Consider the following 12,483-nt stretch of genomic DNA (forward strand, 5'->3'; position numbering starts at 1 on the left):
TTCTTTTTCCAGTGCCACACAGTCTTGATTACTATAATTTTATAGTAAGTCTTAAAGCTGGGTAGTTTCAGTTTCTGACATTTTCTTCTCCGTCAGTATTTGCTGTATATTCTGGGTCTTTTGCGTCTCCGTATGAACTTCACAATTAGTTTGTCAATATCCACAAAATAACTTGCTGGCATTTTTACTGGGATTATATTGAATCTATAGGACTGACATCTTGACAATACCGAGTGTTCCCATTTATTTAGATTTTCTTTGTTTTCTTTCAACAGAGTTGTTATTTTCTTCATTAGACCTTACACATATTTTTTTTTCAGATGTATAACCTAAGTATTTCTTTCTCAGGAGTGCTAACATAAATGATATTGTGTTATTAATTTCAAATTCCACGTGTTCATTGCTGATGTATAAGCAAGCAATTGATTTTTGTATGTAAACCTTGTATCCTGCAACCTTGCTATAATCACTTATTAGTGCCAGGAATTTTTTGTTGTTGTTGATGATGTTTTGAGACTTTCTACATAAAAAAAAATCTATATATCTTTCCTTTTCTTTTCTTGTCTTATTTCATTAGGACTTCCAGTATGATGTTCAATAGAAGTGAAAGCAGACATCATTGCCTTGTTCCTAATCTTACGGGAAAGCATCTAGCTTTTCACCATTAAGTATGCTTGTAGGTTTTTGTCAGCTATTCTTTATCAAATTGAGGAAATACCCCACTATTCCTAATTTGTGAAAGGTTTCATCACGAGTGAGTGTTAGACTTTTGTCAAATGCTTTTTCTTCATTAATTGATATAATCATATTATTTTTCTTCTACTGTCTTGAGTTTAACCTAACTGTAAAAGCTGATGTGGCACCTTGCTTGGGAATTAGTTATTTGGCACCTAGTGTTCTCAGTCCAGGACACTTAGTGGACCCCTAACAGAAGAGTCCCATTTAGCATCCTGAAACATAAGAAGAAGGAGCCCCAAACTGATGATATCCTAAACCACATCGAGTTCCTGGAAATGCAGACTTTAAGCAGTTTCAGGCCATCAATCTATTTGATGCAATTCTTCAGCTGATAAAAATCTGGGGATAAAAGAATAAATAGTTTTAGAGTCAAGATCTATAGCTTTACAATATTCTTGAATAAGAGCAAGAGGCACTAGCTACTGTGACAGAAAGCTAAACACCACAAAACAAATACTCTGATATTGGTGGGACTGAGGAAATCTATATAAAAAAAGAAAGAAAGAAGAAGAAACTGTTACTGCACAAATCTGAGTCAGTGAATCAGCTTAGTGAGATAGCTGTAATAAATATGTCATCTTGTTCATAATCACAGTGTGGGCTGAGCCAGTGGAAACAAGAGCTGCCCTTAGTTCAGCAGTTAGTATTTTTGAGCGTGGGGAAAAAGAATGTAAAATTTAGGAGGTTTTTATATTTGTCTGATGGATATCAGAAGGAGAAGCTTCCTCTGTGACCTGGGTTCTAGATGCTAGCATTAAATATTTGCGAATGTGGAAAACACAAAAGGCTTGCTAATGCCACTCTCTGAGAGGTCATGGTGTCCCTCCGTTCATTTCCCTCAGCCCAGGTTCAGGTGACTGTGACTTTTCCTTCACTCCACCCTGAATTTAGTATAATTTGTTTCATGATACATCTTTGATGGTGACTACAGGTACTATTGGCATCTCCCATCCTAGTTTCTTGGCCATTCCTCAGTTTGCTCTGACCCTATTACTCCAGGAACAGATTCGATGTCTTGCAGTGAGGCTAACTGGAAAGACCATATTCACCCTTGACCCAAAGATCCAATCTGTGAAATGAAAATAATAGATAGCCAGTTTGGTCTACTTTTATTGTTTGTGATATCTGGTTCAAGATAGTGAACAAGTACAATTTTTTAATCTCCACTCTATTTTTATTTTTTAGAGAGAAAGAGAGAGCACAAGCAGGGAAGAGGGGGAGGGGGAGGGAGGGAAGGGGGGGAGAGAGAGAGAGAGAGGGAGAGAGAGATAAAGAGGGAGAGGGAGAGAGGAAGAAGGAGAGGGAGAGGGAGAGGGAGAGGGAGAGGGGGAGAGAGAGAGAGAGAGAGAGAGAGAATTCCAAGCAGGTGTGGAGTCTGATGCGGAGCTCCATCCCATGATCCTGGGATCACGACCTGAGCTGAAATCAAGAATCAGATGCTTGGGGCGCCTGGGTGGCGCAGTCGGTTAAGCGTCCGACTTCAGCCAGGTCACGATCTCGTGGTCCGTGAGTTCGAGCCCCACGTCAGGCTCTGGGCTGATGGCTCAGAGCCTGGAGCCTGTTTCCGATTCTGTGTCTCCCTCTCTCTCTGCCCCTCCTCCGTTCATGCTCTGTCTCTCTCTGTCCCCCCAAAAAATAAATAAAACGTTGAAAAAAAAATTAAAAAAAAAAAAAAGAATCAGATGCTTAACTGACTGAGCCACGCAGGCGCCCTTTAACCTCCACTTTTAAAGTATCTTTAGACATGTCATCAAACCTTGCCAGGATAGTTTATTTAAAGTTAAGGAATTTTCAAAATTGAGACTTTGACATCAGCCCAACTAAAGGCTGCTGATAAAAGCTATTACTTTACGTTTTGCCTATTTGTCATTATTATATACCTCTCAGGCCTTCAAAACTAGCATTTCCACGGTTTTTGTGTATTTAAAAACAAAGTTCTTTGGCTAACCTGTATCTTGATGAACATGAATATTTTACCATTAAATGAGAAGTAATAACTGCTAACATAATGTTAAAAATAAAGTGCTTGGTTGTCTAAAAAAGCAACAATTAATTATATTCAGGATTTTAGATGGCTACAAGAAGAGGTGCCATCACTGCTGGATCTCAAAAGATAACTCAGATTGCATCAAAGAAAAATGAGAGGAAATGTATTTTAGACCAAAAGAATGAAATGAGCAAATAAACAATGGTAGTGAGCAAATGCTAGGAATCCACTGGAGTTCACCATAGCCACAGGCTCATTAAGGATGAGGCTGAAAGATCAGGTGGGACCTGAGTAATGGGATTTATTCCAAAGGCGTATAGAGTTCCACATTCTGATGGCAGGAGGAGAGAGAGTACAGTGAGGACACTGGAGATAGAGATCCCTTTAGAGGTTGCTGTCACAGCACCTCTGCCTCTACCACTCCAGGCTTGTGTGGAAGCATTCCTCCACAGGGTTCTGCAGGGATTCAGGTTCCTTCCATCTAGTTGTTCTGTACCCACTAAGAAAGCCTATTTATCTGCAAGGTCAAAGCTCCACTGCTGCCAAATTTGAACCAGTAGGAGGGAAAAGATGGAACTGGTGGAGTACAGGAGCAAATTTCTGTGGCCTAGACTCTCAAGTGACATACACATACTTCTGTTTCTATCTCCTGAGCAAACATAATCACATTGACCACTGCTAGCTTTAAGAGCAGCTAGAAAAATCTAACATCTAGCAAGGTTGTCAGGAGCTCATTTTGATAACAGAACTTTGTAATAATTAGAGCTGACATTTCTTTTATTATTGTAAAAAGATATGCAACAATATCTGAGACAGATAATTTTAAAAGAGTTCTGAAATTAAACTTGGCCATTTTAAGGGATGGACCCAAGCTGCACTAAGTACAGAGGTCCTGTACTTTCTGAGACACAGATATTGATGTAGGAGAGGGTGGGCACATGACTATCATCCAAATAAAAAGAGTCCTTCCTCACCAACTGGATCAAGGAATCCTCCTCTGTCTCTCTCATTTTTTGTTGCTGTTATTTTTCATTTTATTTATGAAGCTATAAAGATATGATTCTAGAGATGATGAATCTAAGGCTAGTTATATTTGGATGTATAGCAGGATGTTTTTACTATTTAGCAATGAAAAAAAATAAATTTGGCGTCTCTCTTCCAGATTCCATTATTTGGAAGAAAATTTGCTGACAAGAAAAATAACTTTTTTAAAGGCTTATTTATTTATTTTGAAAGAGAGTGTGCATGTGTGAGCAGGGGAGGAGCAGAGAGAAAGAGAGAGAGTGAGAGAGAGAGAGAGAGAGGATATCCCAAGCACGTTCTGTGCTGTCAGCGTGGAGCCCAACATTGGGCTTGATCTCACACAACATGAGATCATGACCCAAGCCCAAATCAAGAGTCACATGTTTAACCAACTGGGCCACCCAGGTACCCCAGGAGAAATAGCTTTTTATAGTTTGCAAGTATACTCCTGGTAAAAGAAGAATTGTTAAAATATTCTTAAACTGATGGAAGCTAATGAGATTTAATTTAATAGAAATGACTTTTTTCATGTTTTATCAATTTAACTCCTCCCAAATGCGGTAGCATGTTGTGTTAGAAATTGTGGTTCTTTGGCACCTCGTGCACTCATCTTTAGAGAATGGTGGAAATTCTCAGACAGGAAGAGTCTCGTTTAACATCCTGTTACACAAAGTTTGGTGAAAAACCACAAAGCTGCAAATGTACCAGCCCTTCCAGAAAAGCACAGACATGAAACAATTTCAGTTCAGAAATGTGGTGAGTGCAACTGATCAGTTAAAAAATTAAATGTCTTAAAAAATAATAGCCTTTTAGGGACATAATTCACATGCTTAGGGAATTTTAGAACTGGAGAGTTTGGCAACTGTGATGTAAGAGTAAAAACAATCCAAAACCAAAATCACCTTGCATTTGCTGGATTTTGAAAAACACAGACTAAGCGAAGAGAAATCCAGAACTACATAAAATGTAAGGCAATGGAACTTGCCTAGTGGTTTGGCTGTGATAAATATGGCAACTTGCCTACATGTTGGATTGAAAAATGCATCAGTTCACTTAACTGAACTTAAGTTAAATCTTATTGCACCGAAAATATAGGTCTTAAAGGGAAAACTGAAATCACAGAGGATTTTAATTTGCAGGATGGATATTCAGGAAAGAGTCTCTAATAAGACTTGGACAGTAAAGTGCTAGTATAACATATTTATGAGTTTGCAAAAGCGTCTTTCAAGCTACTGTATCTTTTTTTAAAACATTTTTTTAATATTTGTTTATTTTTGAGAGACAGAGAGAGACAGAGCACGAGTGGGGAAGGAGCAGAGAGAGGGAGACACAGAATCTGAAGCAGGCTCCAGGCTCCGAGCTGTCAGCACAGAGCCCAACATGGGGCTCGAACCCACGAACCATGAGATCGTGACCTGAGCCGAAGTCGGTGTTTAACCGATGGAGTCACCCAGGCACCCCTCTAAGTGTGTCTTTGTGCCCATTCTCCAAAGAGGTTGAGGCCATGTGCCCCGTTTCTTTCATCCACCCTTACACATGCAAGACAGCTTGTGCCATATCTCCTATGGTAACCATAGGTGGAGTCTGACACTTTGCTCATTCTTTTTTCAGGAGGATCCTTCACAGATGCAGATTGCTCTGATTCCCCTATAAAAGGTTCAAGTAAATGTACTAATGTACTAATATGAAAAACCCCCCACCCTTCTTCCAGAAACTGAATCAGAAGAACATCTTAACAAAAGTCAACTGGCGTGACCCCTCTGTAGCCTATGGTTTCTGCTGTGGTATACTGAAGGCATACGTAAGTGCACCCTACCTCAAGTATAGTCCTTTTACACATTTCCAACACTTGTCAGGAATGATCCATTTTAAGTCTAGGAATTGTTAAATTTGTGACTTAAATGTGCGGTCTCATTATTAAGGAGTACACATTCAAAGCCTCTTCAAGTCTGATTTATAAAGGGGAAATCATTATTTTTCTGGCTTAATATTTCCTTTTTACCATTTTTGGGGGGCATCAGAAAGCTCACACAATTAAAGAGGACAGACTTTAATATTTGGGGGCATTAATTATCCATATAAGCTACCCTACAGAAGAAAGGAAGACCTAACATAATATGTGAATTTCTAAGTGTCTCTGCTTTGGTCAGTACACATACACCTTAAACCTATAGCCTTTATATAGTGTTGTGCCTCAAAAGGTTTAAACATAGGTTTTAGGAACAAAAGCTGGAAGGATGAGTGGACTTACTCACCATCACACACAATGATATCCTCAGGGAATCTGTGCTTTTTGTCGCTGGAAACCGGAAGCTTCTAGTATCTATTAAAGAAATTGAAATCAGTGTGAATTCTTTACAATAAACCTCAAGACTCAGATGATTTAACTGTGATTTCTACAAACAAACATTTAACAATATTTTTTATATAAATTCTTGTCAGAGGTCGCCTGGGTGGCTCAGTCGGTTAAGCGTCCAACTTCAGCTCCGGTCTTGATTTCATAGTTCATGGGTTCAAGCCTTGCGACGGGTTCTGTGCTGACAGCTCAGAGCTTGAAGCCTGCTTCAGATTCTGTGTCTCCCTCTCTCTCCCTGCCCCTTTCCTGCTCATGCTCTCTTTCTGCCCCTCCCCTGCTCACACTCTATCTCTGTCTCAAGAATAAACATATATAAAAAAAATTTTTTTAATAAAAAACAAAAAAAAGAAATTCTTGTTGGGCATCAAAAATAAGGCATGTTGGGGTGCCTGGGTGGCTCAATCAGTTAGGTGTGTGACTCTTAGTTTCAAGTCAAGTCATGATCTCATGGTTTGTGAGTTCAAGCTCTACAGTGGGCTCTAGGCTGTCAGTGCAGAGCCTGCTTGGGATTCTCTGTCTCCCTCTCTGTCTGCCCTTCCTGCACTCTCTCTCTCTCAAAAATAATATAAATAAACAAAAAAATAAGGTATGCTATCTAACTCATTATTCAAGGAAGTCCTTAATACCAAATATGACCACAGTTGTATAGAAAAAGTTTATGACAACTATAAGGAGGCAAAAACTCTAAATCAGATATTAGCAAACAATACAATCCCCATCAAAATTCCAATGACATTTTTCACAGAAATAGAAAAAGTAATCCTAAAATTTATATGGAATCACAAAAGATCCCAAATAAAAAAAGTCATCCTAAGAAAGCAGAACAAAACTAGAGGTATCACATTTCCTGATTTCAAACTTTATCATGAAACTACAGTAATCAAAACAGTTATCAAAAAATTAATAATAGAATTACCATATGAGCCAGCAATCCCACTGTGGATATACTTCTGAATGAAATGGAAGCACTATCTCGAAGAGATATTTGAACCCCACGTTCACTGCAGCATGATTCACAGTAGCCAAAATGTGGAAACAACCTAATTTTTATCAATGGATTAATAGACAAAGACGATGCGTGTGTGTGTGTGTGTGTACTATTGTATAGACAATGGAATGGAATATTACTGAGTCATGAAAAAGAAGGGAATCCTGTCATTTGCCACCACATGGATGAACACTGAGGGCATTTTGTTAAGTGAAATAAGTCAGACAGAGAAAGATGAATAGTGTATGTTCCCACTTACATATGGAATCTTAAAAAAGTAAGGTCATAAAAAAAGAGTATAATGGTGGTTGCCAGGGACTAAGGGGTAGGGGAAATGGAGAGATGTTGCTCAAAGAGTACAAATTCTCAGATATAAGATAAGTAAGATATGGGATCTAATTAATGCACAACATGGTGACTATAATTAAAATGCTGTATTACATACTTCTAAGTTGTTAAGAGAATAGATCTTAAGTGTTATCACCACACACACAAAAGTAATCACAATTATGTAAAAGGATGGAGGTGTTAACTAATCTTATTGTGGAAATAATTTTACAAAGTATACATGTATCTAGTCATCACATTGCACACATTAAACTTACATATGTTATATGTCAAAAAGATTTCAATAAATCTGGAGAAAAAAAGATCATGTCATCTGCAAAGAGAGATAATTTTACTTCTTCCTTTCTAGTTTGGATGCCTTCTATTTCTTTTTCTTGCTAATTGCTCTGGCTAGGACTTCCAGTACAATGCTGAATAGAACTGGTGAAGGAGTGCATTCTTGTCTTGTTCCCAATCTTAGCAGAAAAGCTTTCAACCTTTCACCATTGAGTGTGAAATTAGCTGTGAGTTTTTTATTTATGGCCTTTGTTTCGTGGAGGTAGTTTCCTTCTACTTCTACTTTGTCGAGGGTTGTTAACATGAAAAGGTGTTGAATTTTGTCAGATGTTTCTTCCTTATGAATTGAGACTATCATGTTTCTCCCCTCCATTTTGTTAATGTCATGAATTACATTGGTCGATGATCATCCCTTAATCTAGGGGAGCGGGCAATGTGGCTTTTTCTTGATTGGGGTTCACTTGACTGTTGTGTTTACTTTGTTTTCTAGAGGTTCTATAAGATTATTTTAGTCATATTATTATTATTATTGTTGTTGTTGTTATTATTATTTTAATGTCTCTATGAGGGAACAAGGGCTTGGAGCTTCTAGTCTGCCATTTTGTGGGCATTATCTTCATAGTGAATTCTGTTTTGATCACACATATTATTTGTATTGGAGTCAAGCAAAATGTAATATAATTTTCCTGTGCTGGTATGTTCCCCCCTGCTGTTGGCCACGCAGACACTAGGTAGGCCAAAGGAGACCACTGGCATGGTCATATCAGCTTTCCTAAGCTTCCTTAACCTATTTCCTATATTCCTGGAGAGAGGACTGCTCTATTTTTTCTTTGAATTTCTATGCAGCAGCCAACACTGAAGAGTCTTCTTAACAAATACATTTCCAAGGGCTATTCAACTCCAGCTTAAGAGGTGAGAAGGTAGCAACAAATAAGGCAGGCTGTAGACTAAGTTTGAGGAAATAGAGATGGTAATGTAAAAATGGCCAAGCAACTTACATCTTACTTCATCCAAATACCATGTACACAAATGGCTTGAACTTGTCTTCTTACAAGATTGTCCAAGATGTGTTTGAAATCATTCTTTGATTACTTCAATGATTCAACAATTATTTCCTATTCACTATTATGTAAGACACCTTTTACTGGGAGGCTTATCTTTGGGTATTTACAACATTTATTACAAAAGGAAGTTTATGACTAAACATGGAAGTGGTGAAGATCCCTTTTACTCTGCCCTATTGTCCTTTACTTCGCTCTTAATCCTTTCCAGTTATCATTTCTTGTAAATACTGCTTTGTTGAGTGTTCCTCATTCTTTTTCCCTCTATGGTTATCATTCACTGCAGCTAGTATGTTTCCTAAGGCTTAAGGTGTTACCTGATAAAAAGTATGTCCTGAAAAGAGGCAGCTCATTCAGACAGAAGATAATGTATATGATGTGTGTTGGCCATATGTGTTAGGGAGATTTCATGGGGAAGTAGGGCTTATCCCTGCTTCTTTCCTTTACCAGAACATGCATATGGACAGTATGAGATGCATTCCTCTGAGTGGTATCAATGGGTCTCTAGGGACTGATTCAGCTACTGGACTTTCACTCCAATGGCTTTGGTTGGGGAAAGTAGAAGGTGGCTAAACTTTGACTCACAACCGTTAAGAAAATAGAACTGTGCCCTAAAGGCTTTAGAGAGAATGAAATCCAGAATCATGATACGTCCAGTTTTGTTTTTATTTTTCACGACTGCTTTGGCTATCTGGGGTATTTTGTGGTTCCATACAAATTTTAGGATTGTTTGTTCTAGCTTTGTGAAAAATGTTGGTGGTATTTTGATAGGGATTGCATTAAAATGTGTAGACTGCTTTGGTAGTATAGACATTTTAAGTATGTTTGTTCTTCTAATCCATGAGCATTGAATGCTTTTCCATTAAGAGCCATATTACAAAGCTGAGTCATCAAGATACTATGGTGCTGGCATAAAAACAGACACATTGATTAGTGCAACAGAATAGAAAACCCAGAAATGAACCCCAACTATACAGTCAACTAATCTTTGATAAAGCAGGAAAGAATATCCAATGAAAAAAGAGTCTCTTCAACAAACGGGGCTGGGAAAACTGGACAGCAACATGCAGAAGAATAAAAGTGGACCCCTTTCCTACACCACACACAAAAATAAATTCAAAATTGATGAAAGACCTAAATGTGAGACAGGAAACCATCAAAATCTTAGAGGAGAACACAAGCAGCAACCTCTTTGACCCTGGAGCAGCTTCTTACTAGACACATCACTGAAGGAAAGGGAAACAAAAGCAAACATGAACTATTGGGACTTCAAGATACAAAGCTTCTGCACAGTGAAGGAAACAATCAACAAAACTAAAATGCAGCCTATGGAATGGGAGAAGATATTTGCAAACGACATATCTGATAAACGGTTAGTATCCAAAATATATAAACAATTTATCTAACTCAACACCCAAAAACCAAATAACCCAGTTAAGAAATGGGCAGAAGACATGACATTTTTCCTAAGAAGACATCCAGATGGCTAATAGACACATAAAAAGATACTCAACATCACTCATCATCAGGGAAATACAAATTAAAACCATAATCAGATACCACCTCACACCTGTCAGAATAGCTAAAATTAACAACTAAAGCAACAACAGGTATTGGTGAGCATGCAAAGAAAGGGGAACCCTCCTGCACTGCTGGTGGGAATGCAACTGGTATAGCCACACTGGAGAACAGTTTGGAGGTTCCTCAAAAAGCTAAAAATAGAACTACCTTTGAAGATCTGGGGTTTATGTGGTGGGCTCTGTGCTGGGAGTTAGATTCACAATGATGAAAAAGTCTGAGCACTTGAGATCAAGAGAGGAGGAGAGATGCCTATAAACAGGCTATTTCAATGTCACAATTAGTAAAAAGTGCTCTAACAGGAGTGACGATAAGGAACACAGAGGAGGAACAGATCAACTGCCTCCTTGGGAAGTCAGGACAGATAGGGGCTAGCAAATAATGAGAATGTAGTATGGTGGCAGGATGTCTGTATGCAATATACAAAGACACAGAATCCAAAGATAACATGTGCAGCTTGCAGAATCACAAGTAGTTCATTCTAGCTATATCACATTCTACAGCACAAGGCAGCTGGAAAGGGAATTCCGGAAAAATCTAGTTGATACTGAAGAACAATTTTTCTAATTCACTCCCTTTATAAGCATGGGGCTGGAACATAGAGGCATTCTAGCAAACTTCCCAAGTGACTATATAGCAAAAGAAATTAGATTTCACGTACAGCATGGTGATTATCATTAATAATAGTGTTGTATGCTTGAAAGTTGCCAGGACAGTAAATCTTAAAAAGTTCTCATCACAAGAAAAAAAGTGCAACTGTGCATGGTGATGGGCGGCAACTAGACTGGGGGTGACCATTTCCCAGTGTATATAAATGCTGGATCAGTATGTTGTACACCCGAAACTAATATAATGTTATATGCCAATTATACCTCAGTAAAAAAAGAAATTAGAGACTGGAACATCGAAAGGTCATAATTAAAGCAAGATTAGGATGCATATCTTATGGTTTTCAGCTCCCTGTTGTAATCAGCAGACTCTCCTACTGCACTGAGGTATGCTGTTTCAAGGAGCATAACTGCTTCCACCCTATTATTAAATGTTCCCTTTCCATGTATTTTTATTTTAGTTTTAATTTTAGCAGTTTTAAGTCTTTATTTCTGAATATGTAACAGTAATACCATACAAAATGTAAGAGGCATGGAGAAGAATATATGACATAAAGTTAGCTACCCTCTCAAGCCTCACATCAACTACACAGGTCCATCCTCAGTCACAATCATAGTTACTAGTTTATATTTTTCCTGAGACATGTAAAATACATGTGCATATTCATTATATTTAAATTTTCTAGTAGCAACTATGCATACTTTCCGTATGTTTTTTTACTTTATGCTAAATCTAGAGATCTTCTCATATTAGTACAGAGTTTTCCCTTTCATTGTAGTGACCATAGAATACTCTTGTACAAATGCCCCATGATTTCTATTACCAGCACCTGACAGTTGTTTTCTGATTTTGTGCCATACACATGTGCTGTAACATATATCCTAGCACGTATGACATTGGCACACGTACAATTAAATCTATAAGATAAATTCCTAAATTTGAACTTGCTGGATCAAAGGTATGTGCATTTAATACCTTGATATAGAATTGTTCCAATCTGTACTTTCTCGAAAATATGGGAAATTTCCTATTTCTCCAAATCCTTAGCAACTTAGTATCCCATCAAATGTGTTTTTCTTTGCTAACCTTACGGATGAAACAGGAGCCTCAAAACTTTATTTTGTGTATCTCATATTATTAGCAAAGTTGAATATATTTCATTTCTTCTAATATATTTGCCCATTTTGGGGGGACAGGGGTGTTCTTTTTCCCACTGCTTTAAAGGGATCATTATGGCTTAAAGAAATTATATTATTTTTTCTGATACATATTAAAATGAATTCCTCATTTTGCCATCTTTACTTTGCTCATGTTTTTCTATGAAGAACTTTTTTTCTTAGACAAATGAATTCATCAGTATTTTCTTTTATCTACCTCAGTATGACTTATTTCATTTAGCATAATACCCTCTAGTTCCATCCAGGTTGTCCCAAATGACACAATCTCATCCTTTTTTATGGCCATGTAATACTCCATTGTGTGTGTGTGTGTGTGTGTGTGTGTGTGTGTGTGTGTGTGT

The 12,483-nt window shown here is 37.8% G+C and overlaps 1 protein-coding gene across 3 annotated transcripts in view; it reads right to left on the reverse strand.

Moving 5' to 3' along the window:
* Positions 1-227: 227 nt before the first annotated feature.
* The window catches only part of LOC121027433 (guanylate-binding protein 4-like), a 37,758-nt gene continuing 25,502 nt past the window's right edge, over positions 228-12,483 (reverse strand). For all 3 annotated transcript variants that reach the window (XM_040470892.1, XM_040470891.1, XM_040470890.1), the window contains 2 exons: positions 6,004-6,071; positions 228-1,077 (listed from right to left, as the gene is read on the reverse strand). In XM_040470892.1, coding sequence (XP_040326826.1) covers positions 6,024-6,071 — 48 coding nt within the window. In that variant the 3' untranslated portion in view covers positions 228-1,077; positions 6,004-6,023. The remainder of the gene's footprint in view (positions 1,078-6,003; positions 6,072-12,483) is intronic.

The sequence above is a fragment of the Herpailurus yagouaroundi genome, unplaced genomic scaffold (assembly GCF_014898765.1).
Source record: "Herpailurus yagouaroundi ecotype Mexico unplaced genomic scaffold, PumYag 77, whole genome shotgun sequence".
Lineage (NCBI taxonomy): Eukaryota > Metazoa > Chordata > Mammalia > Carnivora > Felidae > Herpailurus > Herpailurus yagouaroundi.